This window comes from Peromyscus maniculatus, chromosome 5 (assembly GCF_049852395.1).
Source record: "Peromyscus maniculatus bairdii isolate BWxNUB_F1_BW_parent chromosome 5, HU_Pman_BW_mat_3.1, whole genome shotgun sequence".
In the NCBI taxonomy this organism is placed as follows: Eukaryota; Metazoa; Chordata; class Mammalia; order Rodentia; family Cricetidae; genus Peromyscus; species Peromyscus maniculatus.
The window spans coordinates 140,815,809-140,835,636 of NC_134856.1; the positions used below are offsets into that span (position 1 = coordinate 140,815,809).

Genomic DNA, 19,828 nt, shown 5'->3' on the forward strand with positions numbered 1-19,828 from the left:
CTATGTACATAAGAACCTTTGTTTAGGATCTGTCTGCTCCAAATGCAAAATAGTGGTGGGAAAAAAAAACCCGAAACATTCTAAATAATTGGAGACATAAACCTTTTTTATAAACTGAGAGGATTGATTTTTTTTTTTTTTGGTGATTTGTTTGTTTGTTTTTGTTTGTTTTTTGAGACAGGGTTTCTCTGTGTGGTTTTGGTACCTGTTCTGGATCTTGCACTGTAGACTACTAGGCTGGCCTTGAACTCACAGAGATCCGCCTGGCTGGGATTAAAGGCGTGTACCACCACTGCCCGGCTAAGAATTGATTTTTTTTTTAAACATGTTACTTTTCCCCAAATTGATCTGCACTGCAAATTCATAGTAATGTCATTCAAAATGACAGCATAAGCTTGGGTAGCTATCAAGAGTCTGAAATGTGTGGGAAGGGGAAGGAACTAAAAGAGCAAAACCAACCTTGAAGGAACAGAAAAATGAGATGAAAGGTCGCACACTATCCAACACTATGGTATTGGCAAAATGATTGACAGATGAATTGGTACAACCAGTGGAAATTTTCTTTTCAATCGGTCCTCTGTTTTATAGGCTTTCAATATATAAAGTTATTGAGTGGCAAATGTCACCAACTAATCACTTAACATCATGTTTTTAATCACAAAGTTCTGTTGTGATTCAGTCCGTTGACTCCTTCAGCTCAACATTATTGTTCTTGACTTGGGGAATTTATAATTTTATGTGTTATTTAATCTCTATCAAAATGCACCTTAAATAAGGATTAATAGGTAGGGGGGCTAGAGAGATGGCTCAGTGGCTAAGAACACTGGCTGCTCTTCTAGAGGACTTGAGTTGGACTCCCAGCATCCACATGGCAGCTCACAACCATCTGTAACACTCTCATCCCAAAAGATCTGACACCCTGTTCTGACCTCCACAGGCATGCATGCATGTGGTGCACAGACATATACCCAGATACATAAAATAAAAAATGTAAAAAAGATTTACAAACTGATATATGAAGTGTCTACCTGTTTTTGAATTTAATCCCTTTGTATTCTGTCGTATTTTCAGGTAGTATCTCAGTGTGTATCTCAGTGGTGACAACTGCATCTGGTAGCAGTAGTAGCTCACTAACATGTCTTAATACTTGTTTTAAGACCACTTTCCTCGTGGATAACAAAAAGGTCTTTGGAACTCACCTCATGCAAGACATGGTGAAAGATGCCCTCCGGTCCTTTGTCAGTCCTCCGGTGCTCTCCCCCAAGTAAGTTACCAGATGGGTTACAGTGTATGCTTGTGAACACCCAGTTCTCTGTACTCCTTACAGATAACAGGCCTCACCTCCTAGGGCCAGCCTCCCTGTACATAGGTCAGTTTTATTCAGACTGCTCTCCTTGTCATAGAGGCTGGGATGAGGGCATGCAGCCATTTGAGCTGGTGTTTTGAGAGATGAATAGGGCTTTTTTTTTCCAACAGAAAGGGAAGAACTGAGTCATTATTTCCTACAGAGAACCCAGCATTTGTAAAAGCATGAGAATATGAAATGTATTTTCATACATGAAATGTCAGCGTTCTCACCATGATTTGTTAAATCAAGCCACATGCCGTGATAAACTGTGGTAGCTTTCTGTGTTTGGGTTTCCTGGGAACAGACCTTGAGATCAGTATTCATGTAAATGTATTTAGAGATGTTGCCAGGAAAAGCCAGCATGTTGTAGGCAGAAAGGACATAAAAAGGAAGAAAGTGAAGCAGCGTGCACACCTGGATGTGAGTTTGTTCAGTCCTGTAGGAAGCAGACAGTAATGGGTTACAGTCTCCATATTTCCTCTTTAGAAATAAAGAAACCTGAGAATTTAGCCCCATGCCTGTCACGTCACGTTTGTCCCTGGGAGACTAAGTGAAAGTTGTCATTCCAGCTCATAGTCACCGTACAGGCAGTTGTCTTTGTAATTCAGCCTAGAAGGCCTGTGTGCTGTCTGGATCCTTGTCCTGTCTCCTACTCCTGCCTCCTCTTCCTGTTCTCGCTGTTAACTCTGCCTCAGTCATACTGACTTTCTTGCTGTTTAGGAGTGTGCAGGGAGGGAAGAGGAGAGAGAGGGAATGCAAAAGGCAAATAAAGTCCTGGGCCTCTGGTTTTTGAGGCAGAGCCTCACTATGTAGCCCTGTCTGTCCTGGAACTCACTCTGCAGACCAGTCTAGACTGAAACTCAGAGATCCACCTGCCTCTGCCTCCTGAGTGCTGGGACCAAAGGTGTGCACCACCTTGCCAGTTCTTAGTTGTATTTTTGTCCCCTGTTCCTGCGTGCGTGCGTGCGTGCGTGCGTGCGTGCGTGCGTGCGTGCGTGTGTGTGTGAAGGCCACACACCCCACAATCCTCCCCACCACCCCACCCCTGTTGTTTCAGCTCCTCTTCCTGCCCCTGGTCCTTTCTTCACTCTGCTCTGAGAGGACACTGTGACGTTGCAGCTTTGTGCACATTTACCAAACATGTTCATAGCAAGGCTCTGGCTTTTTTGTTTTGTTTTAAAGCTCTACATATATTTTGCCACTTTTGTTCCTTTTCCATATTTGAGTTTTAATGCTGGTTTAAAACCTTTGTAAAACTTGACTTCTGTCTTTATTTTGTATTTTTGAGAGAGTTTCATGTAGCCTAGGCGGCTCTTGAATTCTTGATCCTTCTGCCCCCTTCCCAGGGCAGCCATACATAGCAGGTACAAAACCTAAGAGTTTTTAAAAATTCACTTTGGACATTCTGGAATTATTTTGCTAGTCTACAATTGGATGTCTGACTTTAATTTTTCAGTATTAAAATTGGTGCTATGTTGATGTCTTTGAATATATCTCTTTGTGCATGTGAGCTATGTAGTCATAATCATTATGGATCATAAAGCTACATGCATCTTCAATTCTGTTTTGTTAAATTGCTTTCCAAAGTGATTGACATGATTTGATGCTGCTAACACTATGAATATCGAGGTGGTGGTGCACGCCTTTAATCCCAGCACTCAGGAGGCAGAGGCAGATGGATCTCTGTAAGTTAAGAGGCCAGTCTGGTCTACAGAGCGAGTTCCAGAATAGTCAATGCTATACAGAAAAGCCCTGTCTCGAAAAACAAATACATAATAAATAGTAAACACTATAGTGCTCATTTCCCCATAGTCTAGCCTTTGATATATGAGACTTTCTGATAGTCTGGCACCAGTGACGTAGATCTTGCAGAGGATGTTTATTAGTAACATGTATAACATGTTTATAGTCCTCTGTTTGGTTCCTAGCATGCCTTTCCAAAGTGCTTAAATCCTTTCATTTGGACTTTGCCTTTCCTTTGTGATAGGCATCTCTTAGCACCTAAACTGCACATTGCTGCACTGTTTGCCATTTAAATAGCTCAGTGTTTTATGACTTCATATTTGCAAATGTCCTGTTTACTCAGATTCACTTGGCAACCTTCAAATCAGTATTTGTACTCCTTTTGCCGTCTTTGCAGCTATATGCGGAATAGGGATACACAGAGCAGTGAATGATACTTTAGACCTCATACTCCAAGTCCAGATTCACAAACTGTCGATTGTGACGCCCTCTGGAGTCCTTTAACTTACTATGGTGTCACAAAACACTGGATAGAGAAAAGGTTATATACTACTAATCGACATCAGATGTTGTGGCCAGAGACCTGCAGGAAACTGACCCTGTGTCCTCCAGGAACATTGATTTTCATTTGTTGTCCATGGTGTTAAAAACATTGGGATTCAGGTGGGTGAACCCTGTGCCACAGCATGCAGATGGAGATCCAAGAACAATTTTCAGGATTTGTTTTCACACGTCTACTCTGTGGGTTCTGAGGATCAAACTCGGGTTTACCCCCAGAGCCATCTGGAAGGACTAGTTTGTTTGTTTGTTTGTTTGTTTGTTTTATTTATTTTTTGATTTTTTTTTTTTTCAGGACAGGGTTTCTCTGTGTAGTTTTGATGCCTGTCCTGGATCTTGCTCTGTAGACCAGGCTGGCCTCAAACTCACAGAGATCCTCCTGGCTCTGCCTCCCAAATGCTGGGATTAAAGGCGTGCGCCACCGCCACCACCTGGCTTGGAAGGACTAGTTTTATAGGATATAGTCACTACACATAGTGAGAATCAACTGTGTGGGGCCTATTTCATAGGATGGTACCATATAACTATAGTTCCCACTGGTGTGAACTAGCACATGTGTTATATGTGTGCAAGGTGGGGTTTCAGTATGTAGACCAGACTGTTCCTGAACCCACACAGAGCTCCGCCTGCCTCTGCCTCTCAAATTCTGGGATTACAGGTGTGCACCACCATGTCAGGTCATGTTAGAGTTGGTACCTCACATACACCAGGCTCTGGGTTTTGTCCTACCCAATGCTGTTATAGTTCTTTTTTCCTTTGTAGCTGATTTAAAGTTTTCCTTTGGCTCACTAGAGTTTTCCTTCAGATTTCAGTTTTACCAGATTAGTCACATGGATTTTAGCCAGTCTTACCTAAAACTCACCATTAAGTCTTCAACTCAGATCATTTTCCATATTACTGCTTGTTTGGCTATTGTCTCACTCTCACCTCTGTTTTTTCCCTTCTAGAGTGTCTTCAGTGGGGTTTCTGTTGCTATGACCAAAAGTAACTTGGGGAGTAAAGGTTTTATTTCAGCTTGCAACTGTCAGGTGACATTCCTTCATTTGAAGGAATCAGGGCAGGAACTAATGTAGAGGACATGGAGAACACTGCTTATTGGCTTGCTGAGCCTACTTTCTTACAGCACCCAGGACCACCAGCCCCACTTCCATATCAATCATCAATCAAGAAAAGACCTACCGCCAACCTGTAGGCGCCTTTTTCCATTCCAGGTTTCTTCTTTCAAAAGGACTCCAGCTTGTGTCAAGTTGACATAAACCAGCAGCACACATAGCTGATGGCCAGATCTTCAGATCACTGTGGATATTCTTCGTGACATTTATGTCCTCATTAGTTCCACTTTGCTGTCAGTGTTTTCTGTCTGTCTTAAAGGTTTTTTGTGAGCATCTTTCTCTCAGCTACTTAGATTTAAGCTTGATGATCATTCATGGAACCAGGAAGGTTTTTAATTTTATTTGGCAGTCAGAGACATCAAGTCTCCCAGTGTTTTAATTTGAATGACCCTGCCTTGTCCCTGGTGTTCTGCTTTGCCCCCTCCTGGCCATCTGTCATTCTCTGTTGTATGGTCATGGTTCCACTTCTCTTTGATGCTATGAGATTGCTCATCTTTGGCAAATTCCCATCAAGGCCCCAGGGAAAAAGTCTCATCTGCTTTTCCTTCATTGCCTTAGATCCCACAGCACTGGTCTCTACATGGTTTGTGTTTAAAGTCCAGTATCTGTTTGGCCTCTGTAGCTCCTCTAGTCCTTGAAGACTGCAAGGAAGAGACAGATAAGGAACAAAGACAGTACTTCACAAAGAGAGTAGACAAGGGTGTTGATGTAACCAACCGTCTTATTAAATAAGAAACACAGAAACAATGTAAAAGAGAAAGCCAAGAGGTCAGAACTCAGAGCTAAAATCTCACCCTTCCTCCTGCTGTGTCCCAGCTTCCCGAAAGAGAGCTATTTCCTGTGTGTAAGTCGTTTTTCTAGTCATTCTGCCTTCTCACTGGTTGTAAACCCAAACACGTGACTGCCTCGTCACTGTCTGAATGTACAGCCCCCTAGGTCTTAAAGGCATATGTCTCCAATGCTGGCTGTATCCCTGAACACACAGAGATGTATGGGATTAAAGGCGTGTGCCGCCACCGCCACACTCTGTCTATGGCTCTAATAGCTCTGACCCCCAGGCAACTTTATTTATTAAAATACAATCAAAATCACATTTCAGTACAATTAGAATACCACCACAAGGAACATAAGGTGTTTTACAATCCCGGGTTGCAAATGAGGTTGCATCTTGGAAATTAGGGCTCTCTGTAGATCCTGAGAGGATAGTATTGAAGAATAAGTGATGAAAGGTCGGGACTTCCTTGTTCTCACTAGGATTGTTGATCACATACACAAACGTGGAAAGCACAGTAATAGGAAATATTTAACATAATGCTCATGTTCCTCAACTTAGTAATGTATTGGGTTGTGTTTTCTCTGTTAGTAGCGTCTACTGTAATCACTGTGTCTTCTGTCTAAGCTATATAGTTTGATGCTAGTGATGCACATCTTATCTTGCAGGTGTTGCCTCTATAATAATCACCAGGCTAAGGACTGTATCGACTCCTTTGTTACTCACTGTGTTCGGGTAAGACTACAACTTTGGTTGTTCTGATTGATACTTTAAAAATTATGGTACATAATTCTTTTGTATGTACTTATTCTTTCTTCATTGATTTCTTACTCATGTCTAGTGAATACATTAACATTTCTGTCTCTCTTACTTCTTGAATGAGTGGTTTTATGGCCTGTACTCTTGGCAGGTTCACATACAAAGTCAGCATTGAATAACCTACTACCACCTGTGGGGACCAGAAATGGAACATCATGACTCCTGGCTGAGAACGCCCTTGTTCCCTAGTGTGCTTTGTAAATGGACGTACAAACTTCACTTTTCTGACCTTACAAAAAATGTTCTTATATGTTTACCTTGGTACTACCTTAATGAAAGAGGTTCTATTTAAACTAAAAGTATTAGTTTAAATCAGGTTACAATTTTTTTTCAGGTCTCTGGTTATGAAAAAAAAATGCAGACTTGTAGATTAAGTTACTAGTTATTCTTATTTAATTAAACATTTCTCTCAAATAAATTAGGTGGTTCTTTAGGGGTTAATTCTATTGCATGCATGCTTGTGTACATGTGTGCATACAAGTGTGAGTGTGAAGTCAGTATTGCATGGTGAAAGGTTTTATTTCTGTAACATTTTATTAATACCACATGTTTGCTTTACTTTCTGAAGATTATTTCTTTTGAAGAGTGAAAAGTTAATACGGGCTGAAATCCCTAAGCTGAAATGAGGCTAAAGATGTTTCAGATTTTGGAATATTTGTGTAGAATTTGTGGGTTAAGCATCCCTAATCCAAAAACCTGAAATCCAGCATGCTCCCAGTCTGGAGGATTTTTAATGTTATCTGGCATTCAAAAATGCCAGTTTTAGGAAACTGGACATGGTCATGCACACCTATAGTACTAAACACTCAGGAAATGGGGCAGCAAGATCACAACTTCACAGTCCTCAGCTAACAAAGACTGTTGGGGTCCAGCCCCTCCATAGCCTTCTCCCAGGATCTGTGGAAGAATCTACAACTAGCTGATAATCTAATCTTAGACGATAAGAAATGAATCTACACAAAACTCTTCAGTCCATTCACTTTACTCTGAGTCAGTTCTCTCTCTAGACAGCTTCTACTCTGCTCTCTTATTTAGCTCCTTTCTCACCTGATTTCTCTCTACATTTGTCTGCTATTCCCAATAAGTGCTATCTTAATTCCTTCATCTAGTCCTGCCCATCTAGGTTCTCATCCATCTAGTTCTTCCCCATCTCAGCTCCTCTTCCATCTCCTTCTCTCTCATCTTGTCCTAACCCCACCTGCCTCTTCCTCGTCTTCCTCTTGTTCTTCTAGTTCTCTCTTCCAGTCCTCCGATCTAGTCCTCCCAAGTCTCTGAGGTTTACAGTTATATACGCATGCAATAGCAATGCTCTGGCTAAGGCAAGGTCACCAGGCTAGAATATCCTTGGTGTCAAAAGGAGGGGCAATACAATCCACACAAAAGAGCAGTAATTGTCAGCTTTCATCTGCAACCCAAAAGGGAAGTGACTCATGGGGAAATGAATCGACTAAGGGCTAAATTCAGTTAATATCTAAGCAAAGGGGATTTTATGTGCTCAAACTGTTCTTAGAAGTGGTTAGGTAAAGTGTTAGGAGTCCATCAGTGACGAGTGAAAGTAAAACTGCCTTTTTTTCCTTAGCCCCTTATCTGTCTAAGCTATCTAGGCCTTCCCGTTTTCTGGCAGGGTGGGGGAAGTGTGGCTAGGTAACCTGCATTGTAGAAACCCTTTAGTCCTGAGTTTATTGGTAAAGGTAGATCTAAAATTAGAGAGAAGACTTTGGAAAGGGAAAGGTTAAGCTTAATTAGCACATCCACCAGGCCTTCTCAGGTAGTCTGGATGCTTAAGTCTGTTCTTAGAAAGTCTGGGAGAGTATCTCAGATAAGATACTTTTGTCTGGAGAAGGTCATGGCCAGATGTTGCTAATGACGATAATTACAGAAAAGCCTGAAATCAGGGATCTTGACTGTGTCCATTAGCACAACTGGAGAAAGTTATACAAATACTTTAATTATATAGGGGGAAAATTTTATTTATTTATTTATTTATTTATTTATTTATTTATTTATTTATTTATTTATTTATTTATTTATTTATTTTTAAGTTTTCAGGTGAGAGGTGCTCACCCTGTGCCTCTGAATATTCTAGAATAGTTGCTAATCAAAAAACAGTCTGTCAGAACTCACCAACACAAGCTGTTATGCCTAAGTACAGGCTGCTCACCGTATGTGTCTGTTGTCTGATTAGTTCAGTGTTCTGGATTTTACAGGAAGCTATGGTTCCAGTCCATGGGACTAGGAGAGCCATAGGTAGGAGCCACCACTCAAGCACCACAGAAATGTTAGCATCATAATCTTGGCTTTTAGTTTAAAATAGCAGAAAATAAGCTGGAGGAAGATGTCCATATATTGGGATGAAGAAATTTCATGTTGACAGTTAACAAGTTGTCTGTGTGTTGCAGCCATTTTGCAGTCTTGTTCAGATCCATGGCCATAACAGGGCTCGGCAGAGAGACAAACTGGGTCACATCCTTGAGGAGTTTGCTACCTTACAAGATGAGGTAAATGCCAAGTGTCTTTTTCTAAAATTCAACAAGTCATAGGTTACAAGAGTAGCATGCATCTGTAAAAGAGTGCATACTTGAAGTCACTGAACTTGGGAGTGTGAGACAGGAGGATCATGAGTTCAAGGCCATCCTGGGTTACGTGGGGATATTTTCCTCAAGCTTTAACTTTTGAAAAGCAATTCTTAAAACAATGGTTTGAGAATTAATTTTTCACTACAATATGCCTGTTTTTCACATAAAATTGAACAGCTGTATACTCCAGTGAAAGAGTGTACATGAAGAAATGAAAAAATACAATTTATAGACATCTTTTTTTTCGGGGAGGGGGGATGCAGTTGGGTTTAAGACAGGGTTTCTCTGTGTAGCCTTGACTGTCCTGGAACTCACTCTGTAGACCAGGTTGGCCTGAAAGTCCTGAGGTATGTGCCACCACCGCCCGGCCAGTTTATAGGCATCTTAAACTGTCTTTGGTCATCAGAATAAATTGTGGCATGTGTAGAAAACTATGGTTGGCAGGTTTACCCCACAATGGAATGGTTTAAAGCTGACTCGTGGGCAACAGTGGTTCCCATTGCTAATACCACAAGGCCTGAAATCACAGCTGGAGGCTTGTTTGTTTTGAGACAGCGCCTCACTGTTTCTTCAGGCTTATTTTTAGCCACTGGACTCTCATGATCCTCCTGCCTTGGTCTCTGGAATAGGCTGATGGTACTACAGGTTTACAAGCCTGTACCACCACTTTGTCAGGATAGAATAGCTTTGTGAAAATGGATATTTTCTTTGAGAAATAATTGGGGTAAATGTTAATTATTGAAGGATAAGAACTTTGCAAACCTAACCAGAAGTGCATTTGAAAGCAGAACTCTTTTGGGTTGTGAGATTTATATTTTCTGCTCATATTCTCAGGTTCTCTCGCTATCTAAATAATTTACCATAATGTAACATTAATTTGACAGGCAGAGAAGGTTGATGCAGCACTTCACACTATGTTGTTGAAGCAGGAGCCCCAGAGACAACATCTGGCCTGTTTAGGAACCTGGGTTCTTTACCATAACCTTCGAATTATGATCCAGTATCTGCTCAGTGGCTTTGAGCTGGAGCTGTACAGCATGCATGAGTACTACTACATCTACTGGTGAGGACTCCTGCAGTTAGAAGTGGGGGCACAGCCAAGGTCTGAGCGTGCAGCTGCAGAGGTGCACGTTTGGGGTGCTCTGTGTGTTAGGCATGCAGCTTCCAGGAGCTGGTGCTTTCCTCCACCTTGTTGAGGTGGGGTCCCTGTGCTAGCTGGCCTGCAAGCTCCAGGTTCTTCTCCTGTCTCACTGTAAGAATGACAGGCTTACAGATGTGTGGGACTGCATTGAACTTTTTTAACATAGGCTCTGGGAATTGAAGTCAGGTTGTCAGTCTTTCTTGACAGTCTCTTTGACCAGCTGAGCCATCTCCCTGGCCCCTGGGGTATTTTTTTCCTTCAGTGCATTTGTACTGTAGTTGTATCATAGTAAACTATTTTGAGAATTAGAGCTAGGCCAAAGTGTCTATCTTTAGTGCTGTAACATTGTACAAATGTTCCTCCCTCTGTTTTCATATTTCTGTGAGAAGTACTAATAAAAGTGAATGGGGTAATTCAACATCTTCTGTTTGCACCCATGGAGGAACGTGGGCAGTTTGCTGTGACTTCTGCAGCAATGTCCATGCTATGGGCGCACTTGATAGAAGGAGCTTTCTTGGGGGGTGTCATGGCTGCACTCCCATTTGAGCATAATCCATGAGGAGTCATCTGTAGAGTAGCTCTTCCCCTTCACTAGGAAGAGGCTGTTTGAGGCCGTCTTGGCCATGGAAAAGCTGTAGAAAACAGTGAAGTCAGCACACTAGTCATTGTAAAGTGTCTTCCTCTGTCAAGGGATGGAGGCAATTTTAAACAGTTTTCTGTTCATCAAATGCTTAAGTTTGCTGTGCTACACTTCAGTGTATCTGCTTTTTAAACTCACAGTTAAATATCATGTAACTTAACCACTTGCCCTGGGAAGAGCAAGATTTTTATTCCCCACATTTGGCTATGTTAGGAACAACTGAGGTTCTGAGCTGTGTGAGCTGAATGTGAGAATTGACTGTAGCCAACCCCACATGGCCCTTGCTGTAATTCTACCTACAGAAACTCCAGTGGGCTGCTTATTAAGTTCTATACAGTTCCTTGGTTTTGGAATTACAGACTAAACGCCTAAATTTTTGCAGAATAATCTTGTTTTGCTTATAAATGTAATTCCTAAGGCTTACAGGCTTTTATATAAATCAGCAGCAGAAACAAGTGATGAATATGGACATCTAATCTCTTGTCTAAAGTCAGTCCTGAGTTTAGTAAATCTGCAGAGGGAGCCAGTCATTTCCATTTCTACTACTTCCTAGGCAGTACTGCTGCTGGCCCAGAGATGGCAGTTTGAGGACCAGTGTTACAGAATATCGCATTCTGGCTCTCCTTAAATATATTTGTAGCTGTTGATAAAGCTCTTAATAACAATGAGAAATGCCTAGTGTCTGAAAGGAAGTCTCACGTCATCCTTTCTCCTCACCATCTGTCCTCAGAAAATATACAGTTAAATGTCACCTGTTACCTCACTGTGCCACTTTGCAAAAGACATTGCAGACCCTCTAACTGTACTCTGTGCTGTGGGGATTCATTTGTATTTTGTATAGTGATACTGTATGCTAAATGTTTCTTTAAATGAAGTGTCAGCAGCCGCCTCTTCTGATGTTAGCTACTCTTTCATGAGATGAGTGGATCCCTCATATGTGGGAAAAACCATAATCCTTTACCTTCAACATGTAATACCTGTATAATTCCAAATCCACCTTTTCATAAGTTTCTGTTGGCTGAAAATGTTCTGTTTTGGACAACAAGATGGCTCAGCAGGTAAAAGCCACATCCACTCAAGCCTGATGACCTAAGTGACATCCATGGAACGAACCCACATGAAAGGTAGAAGAGGAGAACTGACTACACAGAGCTGTCCCCTAGTCTCCAGACAGTCCACCGTCTGTCAGCCACACACATGCACATCATCATCATCATAGTGAGGACATTAAAATGCTCTGGTTTATATGTGCTTTAATATGTAGCCTGCCTGGCATCTTTCAGTGCAGTTTTGGGAATAGGCATCCTAAAATAGGTATCCTAAGAGATCATAAACATCGATCTGGTTTTTATTCATTATATGAGTCCTTAATTTTCTATATTGCTGGTAATGCTGGAAACAATGCATGCCATTTCCTAGATTTGAACTGCTTTTCTAGCTTAGATGCCTTATTAGGTTAAACATGAAAAAAATTTTAGTAGAATATCCTATTTTATATTTTGTTTATTGGATAAATTTAAATAAATAAACTTAGATGTTTTTAAGTTTTAGAGTGAGTTTTATATAGTGCCAATAATTTTTGACACTTTCTGAATTAATTTTTTTATTTGCTTTGCAAAGAAAATATTTAATTAATAGATTGGGCTGAATTGTGTCCTGATAGTGAAAAGAATTTAAAGGTATTCTAATTTGCATGTATGTAGATAATTATCCAGAAATTTTTTGAAAGGTTGTAAAATGTGGGAAGGGAAAGATCACCTTCAATGCTCATTTCTTGTAAGCTCTACACTTAGGAAACCGCCAAAAATAAATAAATAAATAAATAAACCTGTGTTTTACAAACTTTAAAGCATTACAGAACTTGTCCATGTGGGGCTGGAGGTGTATTAGAGCGGGCTTGTGTTCGTCTCTGCAGCTGTCTTCGGTCCCTCCAATCACAATTAAATAATAAACCTTTCTGTTAGTATTAATAGTTGTGTTGGTAAAGCTGTCTTGTTCAGCTAGTAACTGATCTTTGTGACCATCTAGGTACCTCTCTGAGTTCCTGTATGCGTGGCTGATGTCCACCCTGAGCCGTGCTGACGGCTCTCAGATGGCAGAGGAGAGGATCATGGAGGAGCAGCAGAAAGGCCGCAGCAGCAAAAAAACAAAGAAGAAAAAGAAAGGTGCTGTCGATTGCCTCCTTCCTTACTCAGCGAGGGTCTCACTGTTAGACAGGCTGGCCTGAACAACAGCCCGCTCGCCAGTCTGCCTGTTGGGACTGCAGGTGTACACCATCACCCCTGGCTTTGTGGACTGCTTTTAAATTTGAAACAGTGAAGGACACCTTACCTTTGACAGACAAGTGGGGGAAGAGCTCCTTGTGAGCTGAAGTGCGTCTGTTAGGCTTCTCTTTCACCATTGTGCACAAACTAGGAGAGGCAGAGTCCGGTGTCAGTGATGGGCGAGTTTCGGGTCCTTTCCAGTGCTGTGCACCAGAGGGACGTAGAGCAGGACACAGCACACGGTTGTACTGGCAGAATAGATTAGAGCAGGCAGGGGTCCACCCTGAGTGTGCTGTGTTGGTGTGGGCAGGTGGACAGAGTGTAGACCCAGGAAGCAGAGGTCAGGGACTGCTATTCCTGCCAACATTCTTTAGTACCAGCTACTCGGAGAGCACAATTTAACTTTTCAGCTCAGCTCAGTTGTATTATTTGTACATTTTGGTCATAAGATAAAATTTAGAGAAGCAAAGTAAAGTTCACATTCAGTAAGTAAGTGGGGTGGTTTTTGTTTAATTAGTTTTTCTTCTACGGTAGTTTAGGAGAGAGGGGGAAATAGACGATTTTTTTTTTTCTCTCTAAATTACAGTTCGTCCTTTGAGCCGAGAAATCACAATGAGCCAGGCCTATCAGAACATGTGTGCTGGGATGTTCAAAGTAAGTGGTGAGATCAAGAGTTCTTGCTGTTTAACTGTCATTTCTTTTTCTTTTTTTCTCAAGACAGGGTTTCTCTGTGTAGCCCTGACTGCCCTGGAACTCACTCTGTAGACCAGGCTGGCCTTGATCTCAGAGAGATCCGCCTGCCTCTGCCTCCTGAGTGCATTTAAGATCACCTCTTGCCTTGATTCTCCCAGGTTCTTCTCTCTCCTGCTGTCCCTGTCTGAGGATTACCTCACCCCACTCGAGTTGTGTGCACAAGCAGTTGACACCTTGCTTCATGCAGGACAGTTGGAGCGTTCCAGGGGTGTGACATGGAGGAGTGGGCTTTAGCATGGCTGCTGAAGAAACAGCAGGCATTTTTGCAAGGCTGTGAACATTCACTTTTAATTGTACTGGCAATTCAGGAAAGCTCGGAGGTGATTCACCCAGAGCAGACTCTGGAAAAGACACTGGCCTGTGTGATTATGTGGGACTTGTTCCTTCAACATCTTTTACTTAAAGTCTCAAAGCAACTACAGAAGCATGAGATGTAGAAGAGTTGTGTGTGGTGTGTGTGTGTGTGTGTGTGTGTGTGTGTGTGTGTGTGTGTGTGTTCACTGGGACTAGAAAGATTATTTTTAAATTAATGTATCATTTTCTCCTCTTCTCCCTCCAACTTCTCCCATGTATCTCCTTTCTCTCAAAGTCATGGCCTCTTTGTTTTACACGTGTACACACTCAAACACACACGCACACACACACACAGAGACAGTCTATGTGTGTGTTCCTAAATAACTACAATCTCCCCAGTCCATATAACGGACTTATGTGTATATGATTTCAGGGCTGACCACTTGGTATTGGATAGACAGTCAGAGGCTGGAAATTTTTTGTATAGAGCATGGTGTATGAATTTAAAATGGATGAGAGGTCTGCTTTACTCTTTTCTGATTTCTGAGATGACATTTTAAGTATTTAAGTTGCTGCTTTTTTCCCCCTGTACTGATGCACATGTTCACTCTCTTGAGTGGCTTTCTCTCTTTCTCATTGTTTTCTCCTTCTCTTGTCCTTTAGACAATGGTGGCATTTGACATGGATGGCAAAGTGCGCAAGCCCAAGTTTGAGCTTGATAGTGAACAAGTTCGGTATGAGCACAGGTTTGCTCCATTCAACAGCGTGATGACACCACCTCCAGTGCACTACCTACAGTTCAAGGTGAGCTTGCTGCGTGAGGTCAGAGTGAGGTCTCAGCCGTATACCACACTAGAGAGGTTGTGTTTGTACCAACCCATTTGCTGTACCAGTGGGACAAGTGCTAAAATAACCACAGTCTTAAGTGGTGTAGAAAGTATTTGGCCTTGTTGGACATGTTAATCACGTGGGCAGTTTCTGTTTAAGTCACTAGGATCATTGAGATATGGTGTATGCAGGTTAAGAACTGCATGTCACATAGGTTCAGACTGAGTCTGTATGGCTGGGTTGTTAGTTAAGAACTCCATAATAACTTTAAAATGATTATATTAAATATATTATGATAATAGTCTCCCTTCTGTTTAGGAAATGTCTGACCTCAATAAATACAGCCCTCCTCCTCAGTCTCCAGAGTTGTATGTGGCAGCTAGTAAGCACTTTCAGCAAGCGAAAATGATCCTCGAAAACATCCCCAACCCAGACCGTGAGGTAAGAGTGGGTTCACTGTACTTGTAGGGGACACGCTTGACAGAAAGCACATCCTGCCACTATGTGGCTGGTGATTATAGTGAGTCAGCTGGAGAGCACTGTCAGATGAAGCCTGTCTTGTTGTTTTTGCAAGAATTCAGGCAAGTTTGCCAAATGAACCATTTTTAAGTCTCTTGCCTCCACCCGATAGGGTCTCACTCTATAGTCCAGGCTGCTCTCTTAATTCCCAGTAATCCTCTTGCCTCTCCCTCTCTAGTGTTAGGATTATTAGGTCATGATCTACCATACCCAGCTTCTTATAAGTCTTAAATATGAAAAACTATATAGCCAGTTACTATAGAATATTATTTCATACTTGACCATTTGACATAAAAGACTGTTGCATTAAAAGACTGATGTACCAGAATAAACTTTGAAAGGGAACATGGTTTAGGTGTTTGATGATTTAATAGTTTGCACTGTCCCCCAGCACAACTGAGGTGTGTCCTCTCTGTTAGCACAGGAGTTATTCTTGTCATGTGTTGCTCACTGAGGGAACACTTAATACAGCTCAGGGCAGGGTGACTTAGTATTATCTATCAGAAACGACCAGTACTGGGCTCGGAGATGGAGTGTGCTTGCCTGTCGCACCAAGCCTGGGGTCTATCCCCTAGCACTGCAAATAAATTAACAGAGGGAAAACCACTTTTTAGATATGTGCACATACAGAAAGAGTGATGAATATAGGTAAGTTACCAGCATAGCAGGTTTTTAATCACAAACAGTATAACTGTGATCCAGTCACTCACAAGGTCAAGGGTTAAGATAGCAAGGGTTAAAACTAAGTAGAACATTACCATTTCATTGAAAGTTGACAGAGAAGACTATGTATTATGTGAACAAGTCACTTCTGTTAAAAGCGAATTGTTGATAGCGCCTTAGCCTCTGAGAGGAACATTGAATACCTTGGAGAAGAGAGCAGGGAGGAGATGTAAAAATTGTATTCTAGTAGGATGTGATGGCAGAGGCGGAAGGATCTCTGATTTCAAAGCCAGTTAGGGCTACATAGTGAGACCCTGTCTCAAAAAGAAAAAAATATATACTCTAGCTAATAAAAATGGTAATTATAAAAATTTGAGAGTGAGGTTCAATAATAAACTTGTTTCATTTAGCAGAAATTTTACTCATTTATTCCAAGATCTGTCAAGTATCTACTATTCCCAGAAGAAAACAGGTGTTATGGGTCAGGGAAAGGGTCATATTATGTATTGTACAGAGTGTAGAACTTTGAAGAAATGCTGCAGTCACGGGGTAGGAAGGGAACCCTGCTTTTCTTCTGCTTGGTATTAAACCCAGGGTATTGAGCACTCGATGCAAACGCTTCTACTGCTGAGGTGCATCTCTAACTTGAAGCATTTTAAATAACCCATTTTAGTAAATTCTAGAAGGGCAAGCAAGACACTGGATGTCAAGGGTGGACCCTTCCAGACAGGGGACCCAAATGCAGAACAATGCAGAACAGACCTGTTCCTGGAGTGTTTGAACAGCAGCCAGGGACCCTGTGGCTGGAGTTGGGAGAAACAAGGTAGTATTGGAGTGTGAGCAGAGGATAGATAGATCTGACTTGTGATAAGGGAATATTCTGGGAACATTCTGGGACTCCGCTGAAAATTGACACATGCTGCAAAGATGGAAGTCAGGAAGTCGGCAGCAGTAGTCCAGGTGAGAGGTGGTATGGGTAATCAACCATATGTTGATTGATACGTTCTCGTTGGATTTCAAGTCTGGGTCGGTTCATGGATTAGATATGGAATATGACTTGAAAGGTTTTGGCCTAAGCAGCTGAATGAATTGATTTGCATGGTGGCAACAGTGTGGTGGCATGGACCAGTGTAGTTTCGGACATGTCAAATTGTTATCAATTTATTTTTATTTTTTTGAGACAGTCTCATCATGTAGCTCAGACTGGCCTTGGAACTACCTGGGCTTACCTCACACCCATGGCAGGCCTCTTACTCAGTCTCAGAGCCTGAGATTACAGGTCTGAACTTCTGTGTCAACCTTTCCATTAGATGTTTAAATGGAGCTGCTCCCTCAAGGCAGGTGGATATCTGCTTTGGGATTGAAGAACCCATCTGTCCTTTTGTATTTCCAGACAGTGGTCAATAACTCAGCAGTGGGAACTTGGGGGTTACTTAAGAGAAATCTAGCAATTGTCATTATTATGATTCATATATTTCAATGAAACTGTTTAGACTGTTAGTTCTAGAAGTAAAAGTTAATGCTCCAAGAACACTCACTACTTGCCAGGAGTGTTTCTAAGCTTTAAATACAGCCAGGTAATAGAAGTGCAGAGCTAGGCTGTGCTGTTCAGTGTCTGCAACCACAGTTGTATGTGCAGCATGAAATGTACATTAACTCAGTCCTCAAAGCAGTTTTTATGCAGTGGGCCAAATCTTCACCTTCATTTCTATGAGGATGACCATGAGCAACTCACTAATGAGAGAAGGTTGATATCAATGATGAAGCTGGGGTGTGGCTCCATGTTCTGAACAGGAGCTTGTTCTCTGGACCATGCTGTGACTGGCGCTCACGGTTGGTGGTTGGGAGGTGTGTTTAAAGAAGTGCAGTGTCTGGAGTGCCTGCAGCACAGGTCAGCACCTCCCGGCTCCTGTTCTTGCTGTGATGCTGAGTGTCTTGTTCTAGGTCAGTAGAATCCTAAAGGTTGCCAAGCCCAACTTTGTGGTCATGAAGCTTTTAGCAGGAGGACACAAAAAAGAGTCCAAGGTGAGTACAAAGTTCCCTGTGCACGATTATAGAAAAGGTTCCATCATTGTGTAAGAGTTCCCTGTGCACTATTAAAGAAAAGGTTCCATCATTGTGGAAGAGTCATCCGAGAAGAGAAGAGGTAGGGCTCAACCACCAAGAAGTGAAGCTCGCTCATGGTTTTTCTTCCAAACATTCTGAGACTTAGAAATTACACTCGTCTTTTCTCCTGCTCCCATATGGATCATTGGCTAACTTAGGGCAGTTAAGAAAGTACGAGCCAGAGTGTCAAGAGCTCAGAAATAGGAGCTGTCAAATTGGTCCAGGCTGACCTGAGTTTACTAACTGGAACCTACACTGGGGAAGGAAAGACCCAACCCACCACACACACACACACACACACACACACACACACACACACACACACACACACACACACACACACACACACTATGGCAACATGCTCTCATCCTCATACAAGATTTTTTTTGGTTTTGTTTTGTTTTGAGACAGGGTTTCTCTGTGTAGTTTTGGAGCCTGTCCTGGATCTCACTCTGTAGACCAGGCTGGCCTCGAACTCACAGAGATCCTCCTGCCTCTGCCTCCCGAGCATTGAGATTTAAAGGGGTGTTCCACCACCGCCTGACTGGAATAAAATTTTAAAGAAAATGTATAAAACAGGTATTTTTGGGGAGAAGTACAAGGTATCTTAATGTCACCTGCTTTAGGAAAGTAGATGGTCCAGTAGTTAGCTGTATACACAGGTATGCATGCATATAAGCAGTGGCCGTTCACTTCGCAGCCCCAAGGTGCAGCTGCCTCCACCTCCCCAGCACTAGAATTCTAGGTGTGTGCTCTCCTACCCAGCTTTTTAACAAAGGTGCTGGAACTCAAACCTCAGGCTCTCGTACCTGCAGAGCAAACACTGTACCAACTGAGCCATTTCTCCAGCCCCAAACTGTTTTTAAACACTGATAAGATGTGGTGTTAATATGGAAGATCTACCTTGTCACGGGTCAGCTTCTGATGCCACCTTGTGACAGTTGCCTGGTGTGTGTGGCTTTGCTTCTTCACGTGTTTCCCTAAATTTGAGCTGTGTTGTCATCCTGATGGGGCTAAGTGCCTTGTTTCGAAGTGACGTCCATCTTCCTTTAACTTTCTCTGAAGATAAGAAACAGATGGCCGGGATGTTTTCTGATGACCTTCATGAAGGAGAAAAGCTTCCTCATTTCTTTTCCTGTTTGACTTTTCCCGTTAGGCCAGTCTCTCTTGAACAGCCCTGTTTCTGAGACACGTGACAAAGGGCCACGTGGCCACTGTACGTTACCAGAGCACTCACAGATGTATTCATGGGCTTTCTGGCTTTCTTCATAGGTTCCTCCCGAATTTGATTTCTCTGTTCACAAATACTTTCCTGTTGTGAAACTTGTGTGAAAGAGACTGCAAAGATGGACCGTGTCCGCTCTAGGTGATACAACATTCTGCCACATACAGTGACGTAACGTGGATTTCTTGGATGACAACCTGTTATAAGATTTTTCAGTTTAACACCCTTACCTGGCGGGAATGAAAACTGCTGTTTTAAAGTGGTTTATTATACTCCATGGGTGTAACTGGGCTGGAATGCATTAGTGAATGTTATGTGGTTTTATTACAGACTTAATTGTAAAACATTTTTTTAATGAATGATTGAGTGATATAGTGTTTGTAAAGGTTAATAAATTTCTTGACAAAAAATGCACTGGTGCTTTGCTAAGAACTGTGGTCTGAGCATCACCATCGAGCAGTGCTGGA

At 42.0% G+C, this 19,828-nt stretch overlaps 1 protein-coding gene across 10 annotated transcripts in view; it reads left to right on the forward strand.

Annotated features, from left to right (window-relative positions):
* Window positions 1–19,717, forward strand: part of Naa35 (N-alpha-acetyltransferase 35, NatC auxiliary subunit) — a 60,084-nt gene extending 40,367 nt beyond the window's left edge. For 5 of the 10 annotated variants that reach the window (XM_006981693.3, XM_076573487.1, XM_076573488.1 and 2 more), the window contains 10 exons: window positions 1,158–1,264; window positions 6,202–6,268; window positions 8,752–8,850; window positions 9,813–9,991; window positions 12,738–12,874; window positions 13,560–13,627; window positions 14,684–14,824; window positions 15,167–15,289; window positions 17,975–18,055; window positions 19,409–19,717. In XM_006981693.3, the coding sequence (XP_006981755.1) occupies window positions 1,158–1,264; window positions 6,202–6,268; window positions 8,752–8,850; window positions 9,813–9,991; window positions 12,738–12,874; window positions 13,560–13,627; window positions 14,684–14,824; window positions 15,167–15,289; window positions 17,975–18,055; window positions 19,409–19,468 (1,062 nt within the window). In that variant the 3' untranslated portion in view covers window positions 19,469–19,717. Of the gene's footprint in view, window positions 1–1,157; window positions 1,265–6,201; window positions 6,269–8,751; window positions 8,851–9,812; window positions 9,992–12,737; window positions 12,875–13,559; window positions 13,628–14,683; window positions 14,825–15,166; window positions 15,290–17,974; window positions 18,093–18,137; window positions 18,293–19,408 lie in introns of those variants that run through there. The other 5 variants (XM_076573485.1, XM_076573482.1, XM_076573483.1 and 2 more) reach the window with 2 other exon arrangements.
* Window positions 19,718–19,828: the final 111 nt, after the last annotated feature.